This window comes from Chaetodon auriga, chromosome 9 (genome assembly GCF_051107435.1).
Source record: "Chaetodon auriga isolate fChaAug3 chromosome 9, fChaAug3.hap1, whole genome shotgun sequence".
In the NCBI taxonomy this organism is placed as follows: Eukaryota; Metazoa; Chordata; class Actinopteri; order Chaetodontiformes; family Chaetodontidae; genus Chaetodon; species Chaetodon auriga.
In genome coordinates this window covers 659,593-687,035 of record NC_135082.1, presented here as the reverse complement: position 1 = coordinate 687,035, position 27,443 = coordinate 659,593, and the positions used below count along the sequence as shown (strand labels likewise).

The 27,443-nt window shown below is 41.9% G+C and overlaps 1 protein-coding gene across 3 annotated transcripts in view; it reads left to right on the top strand.

Moving 5' to 3' along the window:
- abhd18 (abhydrolase domain containing 18) overlaps positions 1–24,596 on the top strand; it is a 70,556-nt gene extending 45,960 nt beyond the window's left edge. For 2 of the 3 annotated variants that reach the window (XM_076738794.1, XM_076738793.1), the window contains exons 12-14: positions 3,418–3,554; positions 19,600–19,762; positions 23,285–24,596. In XM_076738794.1, the coding sequence (XP_076594909.1) occupies positions 3,418–3,554; positions 19,600–19,762; positions 23,285–23,342 (358 nt within the window). In that variant the 3' untranslated portion in view covers positions 23,343–24,596. The remainder of the gene's footprint in view (positions 1–3,417; positions 3,555–19,599; positions 19,763–23,284) is intronic. The other variant, XM_076738795.1, reaches the window with a different exon arrangement.
- Positions 24,597–27,443: the final 2,847 nt, after the last annotated feature.

Genomic DNA, 27,443 nt, shown 5'->3' with positions numbered 1-27,443 from the left:
TACCTAACAGGGATAAACTTGTATATATAACTGGCATGGTTTGCGTGAGACCAGCTCTCAGACTCTCAGAGATACATACTTGTTGTTAACACTTCGTAATCCACGGCCCTCGTTCACATAGTAACTCAGTCGGGTCCAGTTTCTGACCTGATCAGCTTGATAAAGTCTTCAGCCTCACCGCGGTTGTTAAAAATGTAAGACCGTTCCTGGTATGTCACAATCAGCCGGGCCCAAGGAAAGATGCCGCACCAGAGTCCCATTGACCGGAGTTGCCATCTTGCCTCGTTTAAGTCCTTCTGTTTCTTGTGAACACCTGCTGCCATGTCCTGGTAAAACCTCACCGGCTGGTTCTTGTAGAGTACTTCTCTTTTCGTCTTGGCGGCTCTCACAACCATTTCTTTATCTTTATAATTCAGAAACTTCATTATAAGCGTTCTGGGTGAAGATCTGTTATGTATTCTTGGTCCGATTCTGTGCGCCCTCTCCAAGGTTAGATTTGGGTGTGACGGTGCCAGCTCCAGTGCGTCCAGCAACCAGCTCTCCAGAAAGGTGCACGCGTCTGCACCCTCCACTCCCTCTGGTAGATTGACAAGCCTCAGATTAGAGCGCCTTGATCTTGTCTCCAGATCCAGAATTTTTTCCTTCAGGTCTTTATTATTATTTTCTAGGACTTTTACCTTGGTTTGAAGCGAGGTGACGCTGTCCTCAGCCGCTGAGATTCTCGTTTCTGCCTCCGTAACGCGCTCTGCATAGTCCGTGATGTCTTGCCTCACGTTTTCAATATCAGCCAAAACACCATCCAGTACTGTGATTTGATCGGAATCCGGATTGAAATACTTTGTACTTTTAGTTGCGAGGCTACAGCATGTTCCAGTACTTGCAAATGCAAATGCAAATGCAAATGTTTGCATTTCTGGAAAATCTGCCTTTATCCAGCTGTCAAATTTACAAGAGAAAGCTGCTGGTGTCGGCTGGGCCACTTGTTGGGCCTCAGAGTGAATGACATTAATAGTCTTTACCACCAGATTCATAACATGATCAAAATGTAGTGTTGCCTCCTTCGCTGACTTTGGTACAGATCAGTGTGGATAATCGCCATAGCAGGCACACCATCGGTCATAATCGCACCAACTTTGCTCCATGGTAGTTTAATAACATCAACAGCTTAACACAGACAAATAAATTGATTCCTCAGACTTGGCCTTTAAGGTTTTGGAGAATCTCTGTTACGTTCATGTCTAAAAACTCAGTAACTGAGCAGAATCAGATGCATCAGTGCTTTCATTGCAGGTTAATGAAAAAACCAATTACAATCCACTCCATTGTCCTTCAGTTGTCTCTTAATATCCGATTATCACACAGCGAGGCAGAGCTACAAAGTGCTGCTGCCACCATACAGTGAAAACAGAACTGATGAATGGAAGGCTGGATCTGCCAGTTAACTAGTAACTAAAGTTACCAATGCTGTGTCCAAAATAAGACTTCAATTAATACCTGATTCCTTTATTAATATGACAATAGTAGTTTGTTTCGCTGCCGCCAGAATTATGTGACCTGTAGTATTAAACTACATTTGGTGCTACCACCAGTCATTATAGGTTTCAACAGGTAAACCGGGACTGAAATCTTTGAGATTGCCATTTTTGATATAGTACTTGAGTAAATATTCTTAGTTCCATTTCACGACTTATTATTCTAAGGTTTGACACTGACTAAAATTCATTTTAAATTTCATTTTTACTGCAAATTTAAGTCAGTTCCAAATACAGATTATTGGTGTGCTTAATTACTAATATTTGGTGTTGGTATTGGCCCTGAAAAAATAACTTCTAATTAGTATCCTTTAGTTAAACTATAGTGGCTTACTGTCATTTGTAGTTGTCCATCAGTCCAAATCTGTATGGGTACAGCATATACAACTAGAGATATTGACATACTGTAGTGTTATCAGGCACAAGCTAATTTGCAACAGGAAGTAAATCTGGCAAGGGAACATTAAAAAACACTGTACTTGGTAAGTATAGGGTCCAGACTTGTCCAGAAAAAAAAATCTCTTTTTTTTATTTGGTATCCCAATTCGTAATTGATAAATTATTGTTCACCTGTTCTATGGAGACTCACAGAAAGTCCTGAAGATTGAAGGCATTAATCGGGTTTATTTTGGTTGGGCAACTGTTGTACTGGGTCTCCAAGGGTTTTTGTTTGCTTCCTGAGGTCCTGAAGGGGACTCATTCATTGATAACTGAATTGTGGGTTTCGCATTGAGCACTGACTGCCATCTTGGTGGATGTTTTTTAGGCGTCTTCAGTTCAATTCAATTCAATTCAGTTTTATATATATATAGCGCCAAATCACAACAGAAGTTGTCTCAGGACACTTTCCATGTTGAGCTGGTACAGACCAAACTCTTTTATGTACAGAGACCCAACAATTCCCTCATGATCAAGCACTTGGCAACAGTGGTGAGGAAAAACTTCCTTTTAACAGGCAGAAACCTCAGGCAGAACCAGGCTCTGGGTGGGTGGCTGGCCATCTCCCTCGATCTTCTTCACACTATATACGCTCATAAAAATGACAATCATTTTGTGAAAAAGTGAGAAAGGGAAAATATTGAACAATAATAGGCTAATTAGACTTTTTTTTTTTTTGTACATTTGAAAGTCTGGTCCCCACAGTGTGTCCTAAGAAAAATTTTGGCGCTTGGACAAATGTAGTTTAGGACCCCTACAACCTCGTGGTATGAATAGGCTACAATATATTATAAAATGTGACGTTTTCTAATTTGAAAAGATTTTCTATTGATTAATAAATTGTGAGCAATGTTGAATATACAGTGTATCATTCACAGGAATCCTGTCCCCACATGGATGTGGTTGTCATGTTGTTACAGCGGAGAGTTTGCTATTAGCTCCTAAATCGCAGATACAGAACATGTCTCGTTTTCTCGAGTACACAATTTCTACAACTAGTGTAAACATAGGTGTAATATATCTGAAATGAATATAGAATAAACTGTCAGAGCCTTCTCTGCCTGGGTTTCGTGCTGATCCAATCACAAGAGATGGGACAGTAATTAATTGGTGAAATGTTATTTCATGATTAGCAGTTGTTCTGGACCTGTGACCTTGAATCAAAATCTGATCCGGACCTTAGACTAATACGTTTGACAACCCCTGATGTACTTATTTCATAAAATACTGTGTTGTGGAGATGATACTGTGCTCATAAATGTGCTGTAACAATGAAAGGTAATTCTCATATTATGAAAGAAGTTAGCACACAATGTGTTTCAGTTTTAGTTAGGTTTTTGCTTTGTTTAACTGATTTGTTAAACTTGAATTTTCAGACACTGTTTAGTCATTTAGGTTCATCTAAAAAAAATTTTTTTTCTTTCTTTTTTTTTTTTTCTTAACCAAGGAGCCCTGGTGCACACAATACACTGCCTGGGAAGATGATGGATTCAGCTAACTGCTGTCGCCCATCATTGCATAGAGAGTCTATAAGCTTCATGAAGGGAGTGATGGATGAATGTACACACATGGCTAACTTCTCTGGTAAGTTTTAAAGTACAGACAGACGGATTAGTTGCTGATTAGTACCATAACACAAATGGGACAGAGGAAAACAAATGCTGTTACAGGTGGTGTAGAAACACACCTAAATAGAGCAGATGTTTAAAAACAACACATGTGTTTGTACTCACTACATAATTGAAAAGCTAAGATTGATTGTTGCACACATTGCAAGATACAAACACAACAGCAGGTACAATCAATGGCAACAACAAAAACAATTGATTGCAAAATTGAGGCAACTGACTGATGATGTCTCATAATAATCCAGCAATACTACGACCAAACAATCTTGATACATTGGTAAAGGTCAAGATGATCCAATCCAATGAAGTATTTAGTTGAAAACACTATGATAATCCTTGGAAAGCTCACAGCTTCTTCATATCAGCCACTTCTTCTATCTCGTGCAGGGGGAGTGTGTGTGCGCGTGCGTGTGCGTGTGCGTGTGTGTGTGTATGTATATGCATGTGTATGCGTGTGTGCACACACATGCCTACACGCACACATCGGGGCGGAACTCCAGAGAGCAGAGGAGAATCGTAAACGTGCAACCATGTAGAGACCGAAATGACATGCCGCTGTGAAAATAAGATAAATAACAAAAGGCTATTTAGTTTGTTTAATGAAAGGACAAGGTATAGACCTGTTCTATGGGAAAGGTATCCTTAAATGAGTTCTGATGTCATCTGCCATGATATAGAAACTGAATAAAATAAAATTAACTTGACCTTCAAGGGGGAGCAGGGGGGCATTGGGTGGGCGGGTGCCCCCTTAATATAATGGTAGGGGAAACACTGGGATGGTGGTACATGCCGTGAATGGGTTTATCCCTCCATGATGGTTGGTCCTCCTCTTCTGCATTATCGGGGTTCTGCTGCCTTAGCAGCTCATCTTTGGGGGTTTGCTTCAGGAGGTATTCCTGGATCTTAGTTGTTTCATCCTGGACAGTGGCTTTGATGCTCACCAGTCCTTGACCTCCCTCAGTCCACTTAATAATAATAATAATAATAATAATAATAATAATAATAATAATTATAATTATTATTATAATTATTATAATTATAATAATAATACATTGAACTTCTAGCTATTTTCGGGGTACTCAAAAGACTCTGCACAAAAAATGAAGGTAATGAAATAAGGAGAAACAAAGAATAAATAAGACTTGAATAGATAACTGTCAGAGAGGGAGATTGCAGTTTGTTAGGGTTGAGTAGGTGGCAGTGGAGATTGTCTTGGTGTCAGCCATCCTGAGACACAAGCTGGAGCTTTCAGGGGCGGACCAACACCTCACATGCTGGATAGTGGACTACCTTTCCAACCGCCCACAGTATGTGAGGACACGGGACTGTGTGTCAGGGACTGTCCTCTGCAGTGTGGGTGCCCCCCAGGGAACGGTGCTGGCACCGTTCCTCTTCACCCTCTACACAGCAGACTTTTCACACCTGTCACCCACTTGCCACCTGCAGACGTTCTCTGATGACTCTGCCATTGTCGGCCTCATCACAGATGGGGACGACAGGTCATACAGAGGACTCATCCAGGATTTTGTGGACTGGTGCCAGCAGAACCACCTCCTGATTAATGTGGGTAAAACCAAGGAGCTGGTTGTGGACTTTCGTGGGTGCCCGCGCTCTTCACCAACACCAGTGAACATCCAGGGAAGGGACATTGAGATGGTGACATCTTATAAGTACCTGGGTGTTCATCTGAACAACAAACTGGATTGGACTCATAACACCACTGCACTTTACAAAAAAGGACAGAGCAGACTCTATCTGTTCAGGAGGCTGAGGTCTTTTGGGGTGCGTGGAGCACTCCTAAAGACCTTCTGTGACTCTGTTGTGGCCTCTGCCATTTTCTATGGTGTAGTCTGCTGGGGGAGCAGCATCACTACAGCTGACAGGAAGAGGCTGGACAAACTTATCAAGACGGCCAGCTCTGTCCTGGGAGGCCCTCTGGAACTGGTGGGGGGAGGATGACAGCCAAGCTGTCCTCCATGACAGACAATGACTCCCACCCCCTCCTACACACACTCACTGCACTGAGGAGCTCCATCAGTGACAGGATGCTACATCCAAAGTGTGTGAAAGAGCAGTATCGCAGGTCATTCCTCCCTGCAGCTGTCAGACTGTACAATAAAAGCTACCCCAAGTAATCAGTGCAATAGTCTGGACAATAAGCTGTGCAATAAAAACATGTACATAACAATCTGTAAATACGATCTACAATTTCTTAAAATTTTTTTACAATTTCTTTATTTTTATTTAAATCCTCACTCTTTTGTATATACTGTTTTTGTTTCTAATTTGCATGCACTTCTTATATTAATCTTTACTGATGCTGCTGTATTCTGGAATTTCCCCTCGCGGGACAAATAAAGGAGTATTGATCTTGATCTTGATCTTGATCTTGGTGGAGATGAGGAGCTGGATATCATTGGAGAAGCAGTGGAACTGGAGACCATATCGGCAGATTATGTGAAACAGGTACGTGAAGAAAAGGAGTGGGCCGAGGGCCGAACTTTGGGGACGCAGTGGGGGATTTGCAGTTATTGATGGAGATGAATTGAAGTCTGTCAGAGAGATATGATTTGAACCAGTTGAGGGCAGAGCCAGTGATATGAAAGGTAGTTTTCCGTCCGGAGAGAGGAATGGACTGATTGATGGTATTAAAGGTAGCGCTGAGGTTGAGGAGGATGAGAATGTTGAGGTTTTTGGTGTCACAGGAGAGGAGGAGGTCATTGGTGATGTTAAGGAGGGCAGTTTCAGTACTGTTTTTTAGTGGAATCCGGATTGAAATATTTCATACGTTATTGGTGGAGAGGTGGTCTTTTAGTTGTGAGGCTACGGCATTTTCCAGTTCTCTGGACAGAAAAGGTAGGTTGGAGATTGGTCTGAAATTATTTGGGGTGTCTGTCAGTAGATGAGGAGTTTATTGTTGTGGTGATCAGTGGGGAAAGAGCGGGAGAGCAGGACTTAGGCTTAGACTTAGACTGTTACTTTATTGAAAATATATAAACAAGAATAAGGCCTTGACAAAGCAGGAGGGTATGGGGTCCAGGGTGCAGGTGGCAGTTTTCATTCCAGGAATGTGTATGGAGAGGTCTGTAGGGGAAACTGGGGAGAACTGAGACAGGGGTTGGCAGGATAAAGGGGAGCAGGTGTGGTGGAGGTTAAGTTGCTGTAAATGTGATCTGTTTTAGTTTGGAAAAAAGAGAGGGGGGAGGTGCATTTGTTGATCGTAAATGACTGGGAACTGCTGTCTGGGGGGCTGAGGAGTTTGTTGACAGTGGAGAGGAGTAGTGCTTTTGGATTTGCTGAGCCTGAGTGAATCAGTTGAGAGTGATAGGTGGATCGGGCATAGAAAAGGGCATTTTTGTATTGCTGCAAGTGGTCTTTGAAGGCTTCCAAATGAGCTGTGAGACCTGTTTTGTTGCGGAGTCTTTCGGTTTGCCGGGCATGAGTTTTCATCAAGTGGAGTTCGGGGGTGTACCAGGGACCAGAGTGGTTGAAGGAAACTGTTTTAGTTTTGATGGGTGCAAGCTGGTCGAGGCAGAAAGAGAGAGTTGTGGTTGTAGTAGTTAGTGAGGTTGGAGGGGCTGTGAAAGTCAGTAAAGGGAGAAGTGGACATTTTTTCAGAGAGGGGGGATGAGAGTGAGGTAGAGGAAACAGTCGAGTTTACGGAAGGTAATTGTGTGTTTTTGCTTTGGCAGTGGAATGGGAATGTCGATGGTCATGGTGATGGCTAAGTGGTCAGAGATGGTGAAGTTGGAACCAGGTAGATGATGCAGGGTGAGTCAAGTGGAACAGACAAGGTCCAGAATGTGACCATGGTTATGGGTGGGAAAATTTACATGTTGAGTGAAATTAAAGCAATTGAGTATTTCAGTGAAGTCTGTGGTTGTTGTGGAGTCTGTGGAGTCAATGTGGATGTTGAAATCACCAAGTAGGATGATTAAAGGGGAGAAAGAACAGAGCTGGGACAGAAAGTCGGAGGAGTTAGAGAGAAATGATGGGTGAGGTGTGGAGGGGGCAGACGACAACAGCCATAACTAATTGTATGTGGCCAGAGAGCTTAAGTACCAGATGTTCAAATGAGGGAGCGGGTGAGATGGAGATGAGGCTGGTTTTGATATCCTGTCTATATATTATGCTATTCCACCACCTTGTCTCTCCATGCGTGGTTTGTTGATTTATGAGTATCCATTTGGTGTAGTGATAGATAATCCAGTGGTTGTTGCCATGTTTCAGTGAGACAAAGTCCAGTTTATTATCTTGAATGAATATGTTCAGAATGTGGCTTTTGTTATTGATGGACTGGGTATTGAACAGAGTGAGCTTCATATTGATTTGTATGGTGTGTGTACTATTCCCTCTATGTGTTTTGCTCCCAAACATCAACATAAATGGTCAGCCAAACTCCTTTTCAAGAGTCAGAAAGTGAGCATCCTTGCTCCTGTAATGACTTCTCCAACAGAAATTAAGTAAGGTTGACAACATGAATTGGAGTGAAACTAGGAAAAGAAAGACAGTAAAATGTCTTATTAAATGACTATACAACCAGCAGGTAAGTTATTAACTGCATTAAATTACCACTGTAAATGCATAGGTTCATATGAAGACCAACATTAGCTGGCTAACAGACAAGGAAACATTAGAAGGTAAGTGTATGAGTACAGTGTATACAGCTTGTTCACATGTTGACATTATGCTGCTACTTTGATACAAAACTCTGTGAAAATATCCATTAAACTTATTAACACAACTTATTAAACATATGCAGAATGTGTAACACTTACAGCCATTGCTTTCTGAGGGATGTGCACAAGTGAGAAATCTCAAGCACCCATGAGACGATGTTCAGGTTCCTTCCTGGTACTCTCAATGTTTACATTTTTTTTTTGCAATTTCCTTCCTCCGGTAAATCGGTGGATTTCAAAATAAAAGCTCCGCTATATATACAAACATTACACAAATATTTCAGAGTCAACACAAGTAAGTCTATAAACATATAAAACATATTAACATAAGACATATTCAGGGCAGAACAGTGTGAATAAATTGGAATGGTTGAACCAGGGCCGCAGACAGGGGGCGCGCACGCAGGTGTTGTTGTGGTGATGTAATCAGTGAGTAGTAGTGCGCTCAGCTGAGAGAACGGGATGGAGTGACCTGTCTGTGAGTAAACAAACTTGCAACCAGATTGTCTGTGGATGTATTTCCATATGGCATGTGAGGAGGACTGGGGCATAGCACAGCATAGCAGTGGAGATTTATTACATAAGTGGTGTAATTTGGCCAAGAGATGAAATATGACTAGTGACCAGGTTCTGTGACTTTCCCCAGCCAACATGAAGAAATCACTCTCCATGATAAATGTCTGCAAAGCTGAGAGTCCGGACAACATGCCTGGTCATATCTTGAAAGATTGTGCAGAAGAGCTCACGAATATCCTCACAGACATCTTCAACAACTTTTTTAGGCTTTTGTCCCCACATACTTCAAAGCCACCACCATCTTCGCTGTGTCAAAGAAGTCACCTCCATCGTGGTTCAGTGACTACTGTCCTGTCACATTGACCTTTACTATTCATGCACCACATACAGTCCATCTTTCCTACCACTCTTGACCCCTTTCAGTGTGCATATAGTGCGAACTGGTCCACTGATCTTTGCAATCTCCTCTGTCTTCCAATTAGCCTATACCCACCTGGTGCCTCACTCCCCTCCCTCTCGGGCATTTACAACACCTGCCTAGCCCCTAAAGCCCATCAGCATTGCGATTGACCCCACCCATTCCTCACCCAGCGTCTTCAGTGCCCTGCTGTCTGGGAGAAGATACCAGAGCTCTGAGCCTGCTCCACCACCCTAACACCTTATACATCAGGTTGTCAGGATCCTGAACTCTCTGCCCTCTGCCTTCAAAAGGTCTAGACTGTGACTTACCCATTCCACTGCCTACACATCCAACAGCACCAGCCATAAAAACTTTTTTTAACACAGACGCACTGCATATGCACACAGATGCCTACACTCAGCACTAGGCACTTTGTACGAACACTATGAAAAAAAAATACTCCTGTTAATTACTTGGTTCTTTGTGCTGTGGTTGATTGAGAGGTGGTGGATGTTGATATGTTATTGAGAATAATGGAAGGTCTGGCCTCTCGAGCTGGTAAGGAGAGTAGGCCGGCTGAGGTTAGAATGTATGAACTGAAGTTTGGCCTGACTCTGAGGCATACCCTGTAAAACTTGGGGTTGATGGCTTTATAGGCTGAGTGAAACCTGGACTATCTGGTTGATAGTGTTAGAGGTTCATTGCATATGACACTTGACTCTGTTGCCCCTCCAAAAAAGGATAATTAAAACACAGACGAGGTTAGCTCCATGGTATAACCCCAAACCCAAATTAAAGCAATCTTCACAAAACCTTGAAGGGAAACGACTTTCCACCAAGTTGGAAGAATTTCATTTCACCTGGCAAGACAGTCTTAAAACATACAGGAAAGCCCTCTGCAGTGCTAGAGCAGCCTATTACTCTTTACTAATAGAGGAAAATAACAATCCTAGGTTTCGGTTGAACCATGTGTTCTCTTAGCCTTCTGCAGTAATGACTTCATGAGCTACTTTAATGATAAAATTCTTACTATTAGAGACGGAATTAATCACCTCCTGCCCTCAATAGCTACTATACTGCCCTCAGTAGCCTGTCGTATTAGACAGTTTTTCTCCTGCCGACCTTCACCAACTGATTTCGATAATTTTGTCATCAAAATCGTCAACCTGTTTTTTAGACCCCATCCCAAATAAGCTGTATAAAGAAGTTTTACCCTTAATTCCCTCTTCTTTGTTAGACATGTCAACCTGTCTTTACCAACAGGCTATGTACCAGAGTCTTTTAAAGTAGCTGTAATAAAACCCCTTCTTAAAAAGCCTACTCCTGATCCAGCAGTTTTATTCATCTATAGACCTTTATCTAACCTTCCCTTTCTCTAAAAAAAAAAAAAAAAAAAATGTTGAGAAAGAAATTGCTAATCGGCTGTGTGAATTTCTACACAATAATAGTTTATTTGAGGATTTCCAGTCAGGATTTAGAGTGCATCATAGCACACAGATAGCACTGGTTAAAGTTACAAATGACCTTCTAATTGCATCAGACAAAGGACTTGTCTCTGCACTAGTCTTATTAGATCTTAGTACTGCATTAGACACCACTGACCAGTACATCCTATTGCAGAGACTGGAACACTTCATTGCCATTATATGAACTGCACTAAGCTGGTTTAAATCCTGCTTTTCAGATAGATCTCAGTTTGTACACATTAATAACGACTCCTCTGTGCATGCCAACGCCAGTCACGGAGTTACAGACCAGCTTGGACCAATTCTATTCACCCTATGCCACCTTTGGGGAACATTATCAGGAAGCACTCGAAAGATTTTCAATGCTATGCAGATGATACCCAGCTATAGGTATTAATGAACCCAGAAGAAACCAATCAGTTAACTAGATTCCAAGTGTGTCTTAAGGGCAAAGTGACCTGGATGACCTGCAATTTTTTGTTGCTAAATTTGGACAAAACTGAAGTTATAGTGCCAGGCCCTAAACACCTTAGAAATTCACTATCTGATGATATAGCAATTATGGATGCCATTGTGCTGGCCTTATGTCCTTTATATATACGTCCTTTAAATCCCATGTAAAACAAAATTGGACTGCCTTTTTCAGGTATGTAACATTGCAAAAATCAGGCACATCCTGTCTCAAATTGATGCAGAAAAACTAGTCCATGCATTCATTACTTCCAGGATGGATTACTGCAAATCCTTACTATCAGGCTGCACAAATTTCTTGCTAAATATTTTCCACTTGCTCCAGAACGCTGCAGCATGTGTTCTGACAAAAAAGAAAAAAAAAAGAAAAAAAAAGAAAAGAGATCATATTTCTCCAATATTAGCAACCTGCACTGGCTCCCTGTAAAATTTAGAAAAGAATTTCAAATCAAAAATGCAGGCTTACTCATGGTTCCTAAAGTCTTCAAAAGCAAAATGAGAGCCAGAGCCTTTAGCTATCAGCCTCCTCTCCTGTGGAACCACCTTTCCAGTCTTTGTCAGACACCATCTCTACTTTCAAGAGTAGGCTTAAAACTTTCCTTTTTGATAAAGCTTATAGTTAGGGCTGGCTCAGGCTTGCCTTGGACCTGCCCTTAGTTATACTGCTATAGGATTAGTCTGTCGGGGAACATCCAATGATACACTGAGCTCCTCTGTTCTGCTCCCCCTTTCCATCTGCATGCTTTCATGCCCTACCAAGGCATGTTACTAATTTAGCGTCTTGCCTGGAGTTTGTGCTTTGTCGTCTCGTAGGTTCCCATGGTTAGTGGTTGAACCTGGATTGTGGATTATAGCTACGCCTCTTGCCATGGCCATGCCTGACATCCACTGCAACTGCTACTACTGTTCGTCATACTTCCGTTATTATTACATCCATAGTGCTGCATTAGGTACATAGAGTATACTATCTGTTATTGATCCCACACCTATATTTGTATATGCTATGCTATATATACTGCATATATTATTATTATCATTAGAGCTGTCACTGTTAATGTGATTGTATTTCTGTCTGTCTCTCTGTCTGTCTCTTGCTCTCTCTCTCTCTCTCTCTCTCTACCTGTTAAAAGGAAGTTTTTCCTTGCCACTGTCGTCAAGTGCTTGCTCATGAGGGAATTGTCGGGTCTCTGTACATGAAGAGCCTTTTCTGTACCAGCTCTGTATGGAAAGTGTCCTTAGACAGCTTCTGTTGGGATTTGGTGCTATAGAAATAGAATTAAATTGAATTGAGCAGGACAGGCTAAAGTAGGACATGTACGACATGACAATTGAAAGCCTGATTAAAAAGGTGGGTCTTGAGCCTCTTTTTAAAAACATCAACAGTCTCTGCGGCACTGAGGCTCTCCGGCAGGCTGTTCCACAATCGGGGTCCATAATAACTAAAAGCCGCCTCCCCGTGTGTTTTAGTTCTTACTTTTGGTATGGTTAAGAGGCCAGTACCGGAGGACCTCAGGGTCCGCGAGGGTTGGTAGGGTAAAAGTAGGTCAGATAAAAAAGAAGGCGCAAGACCGTTAAGACATTTAAAAACTAATAAAAGAACCTTAAAATCTATCCTGAAATGCACGGGGAGCCAATGCAGCGATTTTAAAACTGGCGTAATGTGCTCCTGCCCTCTGGTCCTCGTCAGCACTCGTGCGGCTGAATTCTGTAGTAATTGAAGGTTGGAGATACTCTTTTTGGGAGGACCAGAGAGCAGGGCATTACAGTAATCTAAGCGACTGGAGATAAAAGCATGCATCAGCACCTCCGTGCTGGCCTGAGAGAGAAACGGGCGGACTCTGGCTATGTTCTTGAGATGATAAAAACCTATCTTGTTATGTTTTTGATGTGTGGAATAAAAGTAAGCTCAGAGTCAAAAATCACGGCCAGATTTTTTACAGCATGTGTTGGTTTAAGATCTTGTAGTTTTGGTAAAAGTTTCTCTCTCTGGCCTTCAGGACCAATGACTAAGACCTCTGTTTTGTCCTGGTTGAGCTGAAGGAAATTTTCTGCCATCCATGACTTTATGTCTAAAATGCAGTTAAAAAGGGCATCAATTGGCCCTGTGTCATCAGGAGACACGGCAATGTACAGTTGCGTATCATCAGCATAACTATGGAAGCTGATGCCATGCCTCCTGATGACGTCCCCGAGGGGTAGCATGTACAGATTAAAAAGAGTTGGACCTAAAATTGACCCCTGGGGAACCCCACACTTGATCTCATGGGTTTCTGAGGAACATGTATCCCAACTTACAAAGAAGTGTCGGTCAGTGAGGTATGAGACGAACCAGTTAAAAGCAGTACCTGAGAGGCCGACCAGCTGCCGCAGCCTGTCTAATAAAATGCAATGGTCTACTGTATCGAAGGCGGCGGTTAGATCCAGTAGTACCAAGACTGTGAGCGTGTGGTTATCCAAGTTGGACCTGATATCATTTAAAATCTTTAAAAGGGCTGTCTCGGTACTGTGGTTCATCCTAAAACCAGACTGATGCCTTTCTAAAGTGTTATTTTTGTTTAAAAAGTCATTTACTTGGTTAAAAACTAGTTTTTCTAAAATTTTACTTAAAAAAGGTAAGTTGGATACAGGTCGGTAGTTATTAAGAATGTTGGGGTCTAAATTGCTCTTCTTCAGAAGGGGCTTCACCACCGCCGTTTTAAAGGAGGTGGGGAAGACACCCGTCTGAAGAGAGCAATTCACCATGTATAACAGCTGTTCCTCAAAGAATCCATAGAGTGTTTTAAAAAACGGTGTGGGAATTGATCTAAAAGGCAGGTTGTAGGGTTTACCTGGGAGAAAACTCGACCAAGTGTCCATGCATCAACCAGGGCAAAACTCTCCAGTGTTTCCTCAGGTAGAACCTGTGATCCAGACGTGTTGGTAGTTAAAACCTGTTGAGATAAAAGACTGGATCTGATGTTATCAATTTTGTACCTGAAGTGGTCTGCAAAGTCTTCGCACAGGGTATTTGTTATTGTCTTATGAGATCTGTTACAATTACTGTTTGTTAAAAGATCAATGGTGGAGAAGAGAAATTTGGGATTATTTCTGTGGTCAGAGATTAGTTTTTTGAAGTGAGAAATTCTTGCCTGTTTAATAGTGCTATTGTAAGTTTTGAGGCGTTGACGTAAAACTTCATAGTGGACTGTTAGTTTTGATTTTCTCCATTTCCTTTCGGCACTCCTGCAGTTTCTTTTCAGTTGCTTAATTTCCTCATTTTTCCACGGAGGTGTAGGTTTTTTCTTAATTGTTTTTGTTAAAAGAGGAGCCACTGAGTCCAGCGTTGACTTCAAATTGCTGTTAAAACTGTCAACGATAAACTCACAGGGTGCTGGTAAAATCTCTGCAGGAGTGCTCTGTAAAATCTGGATAAAATTTGCAGCCACTTCAGGAGTTAGGTAGCGTTTCCTCACTGTTCTCACTGGAGCCTCCCGCTGATTAAAACTGGTGATGTTAAAAAACACACAATAGTGGTCAGACACAGCCAGATCCACAACAGAGGACACACCCACGGACAGGCCATAAGTTATGACCAGGTCCAGGGTGTGTCCCCTGTCGTGGGTCGGCTGCGTAACATGCTGTTTAAAATCCAGACAGTTTAAGAGGTTTAAAAATTCTCTGGATACTGAGTCCGAGCTGTTGTCTACGTGTAGATTAAAATCACCCGTTATCAAAATCCTGTTGTAGGTGGTGTGAATGACTGATAAGAATTCAGAGAATTCGCTGATAAGAGGATGAATACTTGGGTGGTCTGTAGACCGTTATGCAAAGAATAGGAGGGCTGCTAAAAACAAAGGCATGGTGCTCAAATGATGTAAAACTGTTAAAAGAGACTGCATTTGCAGACATTGTAATTCTTGTGATGGATGCTGTTCCGCCTCCTTTTTTGCCCCCCTAGTAGAGAATAAAAAGTTAAAATTTGGTGGGGAGGCCTCAGTGAGAACAACAGGTGCATTGGTGCCAAGCCATGTCTCTGTAAGGAGAATGCCATCTAGCTTTTTGTCTAAAATCAAATCATTTATGATAAAGGATTTGTTTAAAAGAGAGCGCACATTCAGCACAGCTAATTTGATATCTGTGCTGAACGTGCGCTTATCATGGTGTTTTAAAGGAATGTTAAGAACAGTGCTGGGTCTAAAAACATTCCTGGATTTTAACTGTCTGTGTGAAGTGATGGTTCTAATAGAGTGAATGTCCTGAGTTTTTGGTGGCTGAGAGGAGGTTACTGATATAAAGGTGTGTATGGTGTGGGTGAAACATGTGTTGGACGAGGGTGCGGGTGAGTGTGGGGCAGAGGGCCCATGTGCGTGAGACATACCATTTAGTCAGGAGGTGGCTGAAGTGCAGGACTGGACAGTGAGATCAATGTTGACTGATAAAAGCCGTGAACCCTCCTGGTTGCGGTGGAGACTGTCCCGTTTAAAAAGGCAAAGTCTGTTTAAAAACGATATAAGATTGTCCACATACGGGATATTTTTACTCAGGCAGTATCCCTTCAGCCACAGGTGCAGCTGGCGAAGCCGGCTGGTGATGACGTCACCATAGTGTGGTGGGGGAAGCGGGCCAGAGATAATTAGGCGCTTCCCCGTGTCCAACAGGCGGTCGATCAGCGACACAAAGTCCTTCTTCAGGACCTCAGACTGCTGGTTTTTCACGTCGTTAATGCCACCCTCCACACTGGTCCTGGAGGCCGAGCTGTGCTGCGCACACAGCTGAAGAGCGGCGGATGCAACCTCCGTGACACGTGCTCCAGGGTGGCAGAAGGTCCGGCCACCGAGCACTGCCACGTGCCTTACCATGGAGGTCCCCACCACCAGCACCGAGGGGGGGTGCGCTGCATCACTGGCTCCCTGGAGGTGCGGCAGGGACGAGGTGGAGCCTGCTGGGGTCGTGATGTGGTTGCTCCGGGCCGAGCTGGAGGGGAGGGACCATGCTGTACTGGCGGATCCCACTTCCTGGACTGGTGAGAGCCATGGACAGCTGGGTGGACAGGTCCTGGCGGCGAGCTGGACCGGGCACCGACGGGAGGGAAATCCTGCAGGCTCAAGATGTCGAACCTGTTGTCCAGTGGCAGCTCCGGAGGTGGTGGAGGAGGAGATGGCCGGGCTCCAGCGCCCCGGTGCACCACCGACCAGGGTTCCCTCGGCCTGAGTGGAGTCGAGCTTACTGGACCCTCCACTCCATCCTCCCCGTGAAGCAGTGCGACTCCGCGGGGCGAAGGCAGGAAGTGGAAGGTGCCGATGCCTTGGGCTTGGTTCCCTGTTGGTGGCAGCGGGACTCGGCCAGTGCTGGTGCCGGAGTTCCGGTGGTGATCGAGCCGGTCCACGGCAGGGTGGTGTTGTTCGTGGCCGCCATGTACCGGTCACCAGCGCCGGATGCCCTCAGGTAGTTGATATGTTTGGCCTGGGCCGTGGCGACAGTGGAGAAGTCCAGGAGGATCTTGTCCCTCTCCTTGAGGTCGGCCCGCAGACCAGAGATGCTCTCCCGTAGTTTCGAGAGGGTGGGAAGGCAGGACTCACACACCGCCATCATACCTGTAGCCGGTGGCGTCTCTCGGTAATCCACAAATCGATAACATGCCGGCAAAAACGGGCTGGTAACATCGACGAAGTGCCGGCAGATCCACTGCAGCCAATATATTTGGCCCAAAACGCGATAATAATCCATAGAAAGATGTTTTCTCAGCCAGCGGTGTGCCTCCGTTTGTCGTTACAACTTCCGCAAACAAAACAAAAATTAGCTAGATTACTGTTTTTAAATGAACAGTCTCAGCTTTGCCTGATGTGAACCAGATGCGAACATTCTCTCAAATTAAACTCAAACTTAGGGAGTCCTTATTCAACTTCAACAGAAGTATATTTACCTCTACCTAAAGATAAAATGTAACATTCAGTGTGTCATTTGGATAGCTTATTAGCATTTATCTTGCCAGTTCAAATATTAGCTTTGCCTCTGATGAAATAACTGTGAGATGATAACATTCTCTCAAGTTAAACTACTCAAACTTAAAGAAGTCCTTATTCAACTTCAACAGAAGTTGATTTTCGAAGTTGTGTGAATCAATTCATCCTCACTTCTCTCAGAGCCTTGTTATATATTTTTAGTTGCTCACAATACATCTGGTAATTAATTGTTAATTTATTTTTCCTCCATTTTCTCTCTGCTTGCAATTTCTCTTCTGTTTTTTGATGTCTTCATTTCTCCACGGTGTTGTATGCTATGGTTGTCTTTAATTTCCTGTTAAAATCATCAGCAATAAAATCACAAGGTGCAGGTAAAGAAACTGGAGGATGTCTATCTAAAATGTCAATAAAATTTGCGGCCACTTCAGAGGTAATATAGCGTTTCCTGACTGTTCTCACTGTGGTCTCCTGCTGACTAAAACTGGTGATACTAAAAAACATGCAGTAATGGTCAGATACAGCCAGGTCAACAACAGAGGACACACCGGCTGAGAGGCCATGACTAATGACCAGATCCTGGGTGTGTCCCCTGTTGTGAATCGGCTGTGTGACATGTTGTGTAAAATCCATGCAGCTGAGGAGGTTTAAAAGGTCTTTGGACATGTGGTCTGATGGATTGTCTATGTGCAAGTTAAAATCACTTGATATAATGATAAAATGGATTATTGATAAAAATTCTGAAAAGTCACTGATAAAAGCAGCATCATATTTAGATGGTCTGTAGATTGTGACGCAAAGAATGGAGGGGCTGCTGGTGTCTGGTGTGTTGATGTAGTGTAATGGTAACGTGAATGGGTGAAGTGTTGGTGTGAATAGGTCCATGTCCAGTGTTGTGTGTACGGTGGTTAGAGATGGAACTTGATGCATAGGAGCAAGGACCTGAGGGACATCAATTGGTGGCGGACAGATCAGCTGGTGCAGGTTTGGAGAGATTGGCATGCTGCACACCGCATGCCAGGTTGGCGGACAGCAAGCGGGCACCTGCTCTGTTCAGGTGAAGTCCGTCTAGCCCAAAAGGATGCCATCTCTCCCAAAAGGCATCAAAGTTATCAATGAAGCCGACATGGTGAGAGTTACAGGCAGAGGAGAGCCAGGTGTTGAGGCTGAGCAGCTTGCTGAAGCTGCCTATCCCTCTGCCACGGGAGGGTTGGGCCAGAGATAAAAACACTCACTGGGACTGTGACACGGTGTTAAAAAGATGGGTGAAGTCCCGCTTTAAAAGTTTGGACTGCTGCCTGGTGATGTCGTTTGCTCCTGTATGGATAATAATCCTTTTTGCCTGCAGATGCGAGCTCAGGAAGTCTGGGATTTTCCGTTAAGTCCATAATGGTGGCTCTGGGGAACAACAGGGTGAATGCCCCCCTCAAGCGGATGTACCTCACAATGGAGTCCTTGATGACGAGGCTTGTGGGGGAGTTGTGGGATCTTCAGGGGGGCAAGCCAGCTCAGCCACCCTGCCACCCACATCAGGACCCCGGGTGTGAGCTAGCCGTGAGTGGCGGGAAGGCTGTGGTGTCCGTCAACAGGGGCATGATGTCTGTGGCCACAGAAACAGGTGCAGTTTTCTGGTGCTGGTCCCAGGCTGCCAGCTTCTCACTCATGGACAAAGCAGCATACTTGTTGGAGAGCGGCAGGCTCGGGAGAGAAGGAGCCCTGCCTTGGTCCCGCTTGGAGCCCTCTTCGGCCTGTGGACGACCACTTTGGTCCGGGGTTCCCCTTGCTTGGAGTGGAGCAGGCAGGTCGTTGACAGGAGGAGGACAGTTCCCAGAGAACTGTGTGCACGAGTGCAGAGGTGGTGTTATGTGGTGCAGGCTCACTGGTCCATGATGTCTCCAGCCAGCTGCTCAATGTTGGGAGACGAGACCTAATGGTGGTCAGCAAGGATTCCTTCCTCTGCAGCTCGTCCGACATCCGTTCAATGTCCTCGAGAAGGTCAGCAATCTCTTTGTATGCCTTGTTTAGCAATTGTTCCACCTCTCCAGGTGAGTCGGCAGCGTCCAGCAGCGTGTGGGCATGGTGGCTCACTGGCTATGCTAATGCTAGCAGATGCTAGCAGCAAAACATATGTTGAGATAAGAAAAACAACAGACCTCTCGGATGATTCCTTTTGGTCGTGCAACCTTGTCCAAACCAAGATATCCGTTGGAGCTTGATGAAGTGTACCTATTTAGATAATTTAGCTAGGACAGTCTAGTGTGTCTCTTTCCGGACGTCAGAGTATGTTGTCGCGTGATGATGACGATGGATCTGGATCGATCCACACACTAAGTGGTTCTGCAAACCTCAGATCTTCATGCCGTGCCTGAGGATCTGAGACTGCATTCTGGCTTACAAGGCAGCAGCAATTTAATACATGTTTGAATGGGACATCAATTTGCGTGTCATCCATGGTACTAAATATTGTGTTTATGTATGACATGTCTCAGTGGCACGATGTAGTTGTAATCTGTCCTTCCATCTGTCTTAGTCCCTGTAGACACCAGTCTCATCATTGTGGTCCAGGCCAAAGAGGATGCCTACATCCCTCGCACAGGGGTCCTCAGTCTGCAGGAGATCTGGCCAGGATGTGAAGTCAGATATCTGAATGGAGGACACATCAGTGCATACCTGTTTAAACAAAACATCTTCAGGTAAACTAATTACTCAAAGAATATCATAAGACTGGTGTGGTCAGGTATGGTGTGAGGTATGCCTAGTGAAACAGTGCCTAGAAAATTCAGTTGGTGACTATTTAGCTGCAGACATACTATATTTCCTTTTATATTTCTTCTTTGTAGCATGACGTCTGGTGTCTGACTAATTATGTAGGAATAAATAGTTTGTATAATGATTAGCTTGGCCTGTATAACCCTGTAACAGTAGCAACAGGTCACATGACAAAAAAGCCCAAAGGTGTTACTAGAGTGACATGACTTGTTCCTCAGTCAGTCATTGATATTACAGTTTGACCGATTATCGGCTTTTACGCACTTTTACAATCCCAACCAAAGCACTGATTGGTTGCACATCATGAGTAGCCTACTATAGCATCGACAGGCAAAGAGGAAATCACGTGCGCATTGGAGCTGCACTGGTTAACAAGCAGACGTGTTTCAAAAGGAAAAACATCACAATCTTATGATCTATTTCTGTGGTGACGAGCATGTTCAGTTTCCCAGTTACACCACTGAAAATAAAAGGGAGTTTGAGAGAAGGACTAAAATTTCAGTACAAATTTATTACTGTTTTTATTTATTTTTTCCGTATTTACTTACAGTTAGGAGGGTCCTGTGCCTAATGAGTGCAGGATATGGCCTTGTGGCTCAATACAGAGAATTACAATGAAATGATGAAAGATGAAAACATGGATGATGCTTTCAAGGTGTGCTTTAGATAATAAAAGAATAACTTTTGTAATGTTCATGAGTCGGAGAGCGCATGCTTGTACTAATTTGATGTTTTGTATGACAAAACATCTCAACATCTCATCACTCTCAAATTGCAGGTGGAAGGCTTGACACTGGAGGACAGGTCTCCACAATTTTTTTTAAGTCACGGTCAGATTTGGGGGGCCTAAAAAACCTCAGATTCGGACTCACTGAATTTTTTGATATTTAGCACTTGATATCACAGAGACAGGCCAGAGAGACACTGCATTTGTCTATTTTGCTACCAGTCATAGGAACATAAAGTTGTGTGTCATCCACCTAACATATACCTATTGATTAGCTGACACAAAGAAAACATATAAATAGTATGTGATTAAGAATTGGCCCCTGGGGTACAATACATGAGAGGGGTTTGGGGATGAGGAGAATTCTCCCATTACAACAAATAACTGTTGTGCAGTTAAAAGAACTTGCCTCCAAAATATAATGAGGTACACGTATAAAGTAGTAGAAAATGGAAATACTCAAGTAAAATACTCAAGTGAAATAAATTGTACTTAAAAGTTCTAATCTTGAAGATTTTCATTGACATAAGTCTCTATGAAGTCACTGTTGCTGAACGGTGATTGAGCATCTCCCGTTGATGAAAACATTGCAATATTTATATATACACGGAGTATTACGAAAAGGGTATTAAGTTACCACTGATGGAAACCAAAGAGTTCCTGCTGCTGCAGCTTCACATTAAAAGCGACTGGCAAGCCATGAGTTGACTTTATTATGAAGTAGAGACAGGAAATGCAATATGTTTTGTCTGTGAACTTTGCACCCTAACAATGTCCAGAGCATGGGCCTGGAGAGCAGAAGGGATTGGACCATGGGCCAGAGACAGGCAGTGGAGAGGAAATGGATTCATCTACTAAAGACCATAGACCCCACTGGGCTAAATGAAAAGTATGGTTGATGAGTCCATTTCCACTTGATAATAAAAAACTTTTTTCACAGCATTTACTAGAAGTGCTCACCTCCACACTTTCCGGGGCCTCGTCTCCAGCAGGTTTCTGACAGGGCCCCGACTGCGGCGATCCAATAAGGAAATCTTCTTTTAATGACCTCTTTTTTTCCATTTTTATTGTGATCTAACTTATTTTTATTTTTTTTTAATGTTTATTTATTTATCTAAGTATTTCTCATTTAATACTGACTAATTTATTTCATAATTTAACTTATTTAAATGGATATGGTCCAGTCTCTCCACCATTGATCATATACTTATACTAACATTGTGTATATATGGATTTTATGCAGGCATTTTTAACAGTTACATTATTATATAAACATATATTTTAACTTTTTATCAGCATGGCTGTGTGCACGTTTTAATCATGTTTTAAAGCACTTACTTTTAGCAGGATGGATGAGACTGAACCTTATTTAAATATGATTTTACTCCCTCTAATAATTAGGGATTTATTTATTTATTTATTATTTTATTTTTTAGTCTACATATTTTGCATCATTTCTTTTTAAAGTTTATACACAAAATGGGATTTCTTTCACAAGAGGCTTCTCGCCGCAGTCGGAGCCCCCACTAATCCCTTTTCTTAATAAAACGTATTTTACAAAAACCTGTGGGATGTTGTCATTATTATCACTATTATTTCTTAGTAGAACAAGTTCTTTTATCTTGGGATTGATTTTTACAAATAGAAGGTTTTAGACAGAAAATAACAGTATGGCCTAAGGTCCATAAAAATGCATGATCTAATTTTAACCCCCCCTTTTTCTTATGATTTTTATTCTCACAAATTGTGTATATTTATTTACATCGTGTTTTTTACTAAGCACTTATTTGAATGCACTTTTTTTTATATTTATAGCACTTATGTTTTACTAACCCCTCTTGTTTTATGTGTACCCTCTTAAATTCAATCCCAGCACTTAATTTATTTACATTTTAATACACTCTATAAAACTTGTGATGGCCCCCAAATGGTATAGCAGAGACCCTGGAAATATGGGGTACTTTGATAAATATACAAATTCCCACTGCCGACCTGTGCCATTGTCCAATCCACCATGCATTTTTAAATAACACACTTGGCCAGTTTTTAAGGATCAACGATCCTTTGATTTCAAATAAAAAAGGTCCTAACATCCTTTGGATCCCCACAGCCCCCAAGAGCCCGTGCCCCTCGCAGTGTTCCCCCAAGAGCACTGCGCTTCTACCCAAACCTAAGCCTTTTGAAAACTAAGGTACAAATGTCTAGAACGCAGCTAGTATTTCAATGTCAGATACACATTTAATCAACATTTTTAATATCGTCTTCTGCTTATTTAATGTTCAGATTGTAATTGCTGATTGCCAACATTAGTTAGACATTCAAAACTATCTAATTAACTGTCTGCAGCCAACAAAAACAATACATCAGACATATTGAATCTGTAATTTTTGTAATATTTGTTGCAAATGTTGAAAGCTTTTCCCTGAAGGGATTTGATAAGGGATTCAAACACCAGACCACGGAAATAACTTACCATGGCACACCTGATCGTTTTGCCTCTAAAGTTTATTTAAAACAAGTCAATACACACTTTCAAACACACTAATTATATCAAGAGACTGTTCAGGAGTAGTCTCTTTACCTAATATACTCAAAGCACAAAGTTTTGCACTTAGGCTTGACTTGAGACTACAATAATTTTTGTATGTGATCTTTTCTTTGCAATGCTACCTCTTGCTGTGTTGTTTTAGAATTGATTGCACATCTGTTTTATTTCCAGACAGGCCATATATGATGCATTCAACCGATTCCACTTGAAGTATCCCAACCTCCAATAGCTGTGGCAGACTGAAACCCTTTCCTCCCAGTAACAGCACCACAACCTGTGGCTCGACATTAGGAACATCAATGCCTAATGCCTATCCACTGACCAGAAGCATCTGCATAAAGTATGGCTGTTAAGATCTCTTCTGCGGAGACACATATTTAGATAAAGGTCTGTTGAGCACAGGCACTTTCAATTCTTTACTTTTGCTACTTCTGTAAATGGAGACCTGGTACACCCAAACAAATATAAGTGACCATAAATAACTTTAAAAGTATCAAAAAATGTTATGGGATGTTTAGTCTGAGGTTGTCAAAGGAACACTCAGGCCTCCAGTTTGACTTTGGTGAACTGATATTCATAGACAATAACATTTGATTAATCGGAATTATAAGTGCTGCGTCACTAAAGATTCAAGGTAAACTGATTTTATAATAATACAATAATTGTGTGTGTGGGGAGGATGACTAATCCCAGTAAAGTTGCTCATTATTTTTAATTAGCTACACCTTTTTAATTCTGTTACTGTAGGCTTGCCACACTGTTCAACCACTAGTCTCTCAGCCAGAACATATTTTGAAACAAGAGGCCTCACTGTTATTTGACAGAGATGTATATAACAACACAGTGAAGAATGGTGATAGCTTGGCTTATTTGGTTCAGATAGCATACTATGTGCTACATTTCAATATTTCATAGTGCACGAAATGCTACACATACATATATATGTATGTATAGCATAAAGATACTAGATAGCATTTCAACATGTCTTAAAAACAGCTAAAACATAAGAAGATTTAAACTTCAAAAGTGTTTCCAGACAGGCTCTCTGGACTGAGTACTGTCTTTCTGCTGTCTAACCCCCTGTGTGTTGTGTTGATTTGGTATCCAATGAAACATGATGACATTTTCTTGCTTTTCTTCCAATGATAAAAAAATGACTGCCTTTGCACATTTGGTACATCCACTGTTGTTCTCCCTGGCTTTGATTCCGACCACTGCAGGGACATAAAATCATAGTTCTCTCAATATTTTTTTTTCTCAATTATTAAATATAATCAGCATGATAATTTCCCTCCTGTGCCTGATGATATTGATTTTTAAATGCTGCATGTGATCTTAAGGTCAATTTGTTGTCAAATTTCATACAAATAAGTTTTCAACCTGTTTGAAACAGAACAGACAAACAGAATGTTGACTCTGCAAATGAACTGTGAGATGGAATGATGCATTACACACTGGAAAATAAAATATGAATGGAAATGCATTTTTTGCCATTTCATTTTGAAATTTAACTAATAATTAATTGAAAGTCAGAATAAAGAATTTGAATTATTGCTTGCCAACTTTTAATAGTATTATGAGTTAATTAATACATCATGTGCATTTTTTAAAATCAATTTAAAACTTTTTTTTTTTTTTGATACTGGTTCTTCCAGTATTTTAGATTGCATTGGAGGTGAGTGGTATCTTTTTTATTTGAGAAAAGAAAGCATTCTATAGAAATGTACAAATATGTATTGTGATAAATGTGATTCTGCATTATGTCTGCAGCAAATCTTTGCAATGAATCTGACAAAAATTGATGACTTGATATTCGCTGTAATGGATTGCACAACTCAAGCAAGTTTATTTTGATATTGTACAGAAATGAGTTGAGGCCAATGGCTGCCTGGAACAGTCTGAAATTAAATCAAATTTTTCTAAAACACAGTAGCACAGTTTTGAAAATGGTTAGCTGTGATGTAAAGTGAAATTGATTTGTAGGAAATGAGCTAAAACATGCAAAAGCACTGATATGATCCTGTAAAAACCTACTTATGCCACTTTTGTAGGAGATTACAGTATTTAGTACACCATTTGCCAAAGAAATTATTTGCCCTGTAGACCTTTTTCACAGCAGACACTTCATTTCATAGCAGGTATAGCAGTACATGAACAATTCACTTTCACTTCTAGGGAACATTATTATCTCTGATGTCCATAGTGAATAATGCACATAAATCCACCTAAGAAATCATTTGCCAAAACGAAAGAAAATATAGACCAAAAAACAGGCTCTGAATTGCCAATTACATGAGCTACGTCGTCATATTTTTTTCCGAGGAAGGCTAAGTCATGACCAATCCTACTCCGCCTCTGACTGGCTAGCACATGGTGCCTTTGTTGGTAGGGTCACGTTTAGGCATGAGGAATGAGATTGGTTAGGGTTAGGGCAAGAATGTACACTAACTCTGAATGTGTTGTTGGTCGTGGGTGCTTTTAAAACAGTCTCTATTTTCTTCTTTTTTTTTTTTTTGTATTCATCACAAAACCATGATCATTGTTTTCTGTTGCATTGGACATTTTTACTTTACTTATGTTTGTACATTTTTACCTTCAATTATGTTTGCACTGGACATCTTCAATTTTAATTCTGTGTGTACGGTACATCTGTACTTTTAGTCCTATTGTACTGCATTGGACATTTTTACTTTTACTTCTGTTTCTACATTTTTACCTTCAAATATGTTTGCTCTGGACATCTTTAATTTTAATTCTGTTTGCCCTGGATATCTGTATTTTTAGTCCTATTGCACTGGACATGTGGACATTTTTACATTTTTTACCTTTAACTTGGGGACGAATAAAGTATCTATCTATCTATCTATCTATCTATCTATCTATCTATCTATCTATCTATCTATCTATCTATCTATCCATATTTATGCAGACCTGTCTCCTCTGAATGTCAGTCTCATGCAGCTAATTTGCACTAGCTGTTTTTGTTCAGTAGTGACTTTAAGTAACAATACAGGAAGTAATGTGATGTTCATGAGATGCAAATGAAGGGCTCTGTGGTGGCTGATGTTATAAAATGTAATCAAGGCAAACTTCATTTGTCAGTGTAAGGTAGATGTACATCATTTCTTAGGACAAAAGGTTTTATTAAAATGACCTTGTGTATTTTTTACTTGTACTTGCTACCTGGAGAGAATCCAGAACAAGTTTTTAACCAATAGAATGAGTAATTTCTGGAACATTTTTGTCACATTTTTGGAATGTGACAACATTTGGCAGGTCCTCACAGTGGTAGTACAGTGGCAACACTGTCACCTCACAGCTAGAAGGTCCCGGGTTTGATTCTCATCTGGGGTGCTGTAGGTGCTGGGGGTGTGTCTTTCACCATGCCTTCGGTACCTGCTGCCCGTACCTTGAAGAAAAAGGGCCCTTCTGTGTGAAGTTTGCATGTTCTACCCGTATTATCCTCCATAACCCCCCCCCCACTAAAAACATGCAAGAAGATCACCACCTGAAAAATGGTGACCCTCTGGGTGCCTGGGCGCCGCTGTCGGCTGGCAGCCCACCGCTCCTGGTCCGCTGCAGAGGAAGGACTGACCAAGGATTGGTCAAATGCGGAAGATAATTTCACATAGGCGTGTGTGTGTGCATGTAGCGTGCATTGTTGTGTGTGATAAAGTACGTCTTTCTCTTCTTCTTCTCACAACTTCAAAGGGCTCTTTCAGGGTTAAGACTTGGTTTGAAAGGTTAGGATAGAATAAACTTTAGGTTAAGGTTAAGTCTGTGAAGATTCTCATTCATTCAGGTCATGATACTTCTAAGCATTTTACAAAGGCAACTGGATCAACTGAGAGGCTTCTTCAGGCCTAACTGACTCATGGGGAGTCCCAGGCGTTTATCCTCTTGCAGGATCATTGACCCACCCTGCCATCATGTGTGTAGTTAGCGTCACAAGACTGCTCCTAGTGTGAATGGCTGTTAAGTCACCTCTGTTCAGTGGTGGTTGTTCCAATGGTTCTCGTGGAACCTGTGGTCTTCAAGCATCATTACTCCTCAGTGATTTGAGCTGCAGATGTCCTGTTTTTCGTGTTGAACTAGAGAAAAGGTGCTAACTGGCAAGCCCCTGTTTGTCCATATGAACCATTTACTTCCATCAATGTGGAAAGTCCCCCCTTATTTCCTGGCATATTGCTTATTCTGTGTGTATGTATACAGATCAGTTGTCATCCAGCATCTTTGTTGGTGACATTAGAATGCAAGAGTCTGGCTCCAGTGAGTGCCATCACTGCCATTCGGAGTCTCTGATTCAAAAGCTTGGCTGTGAGTTGTTTTC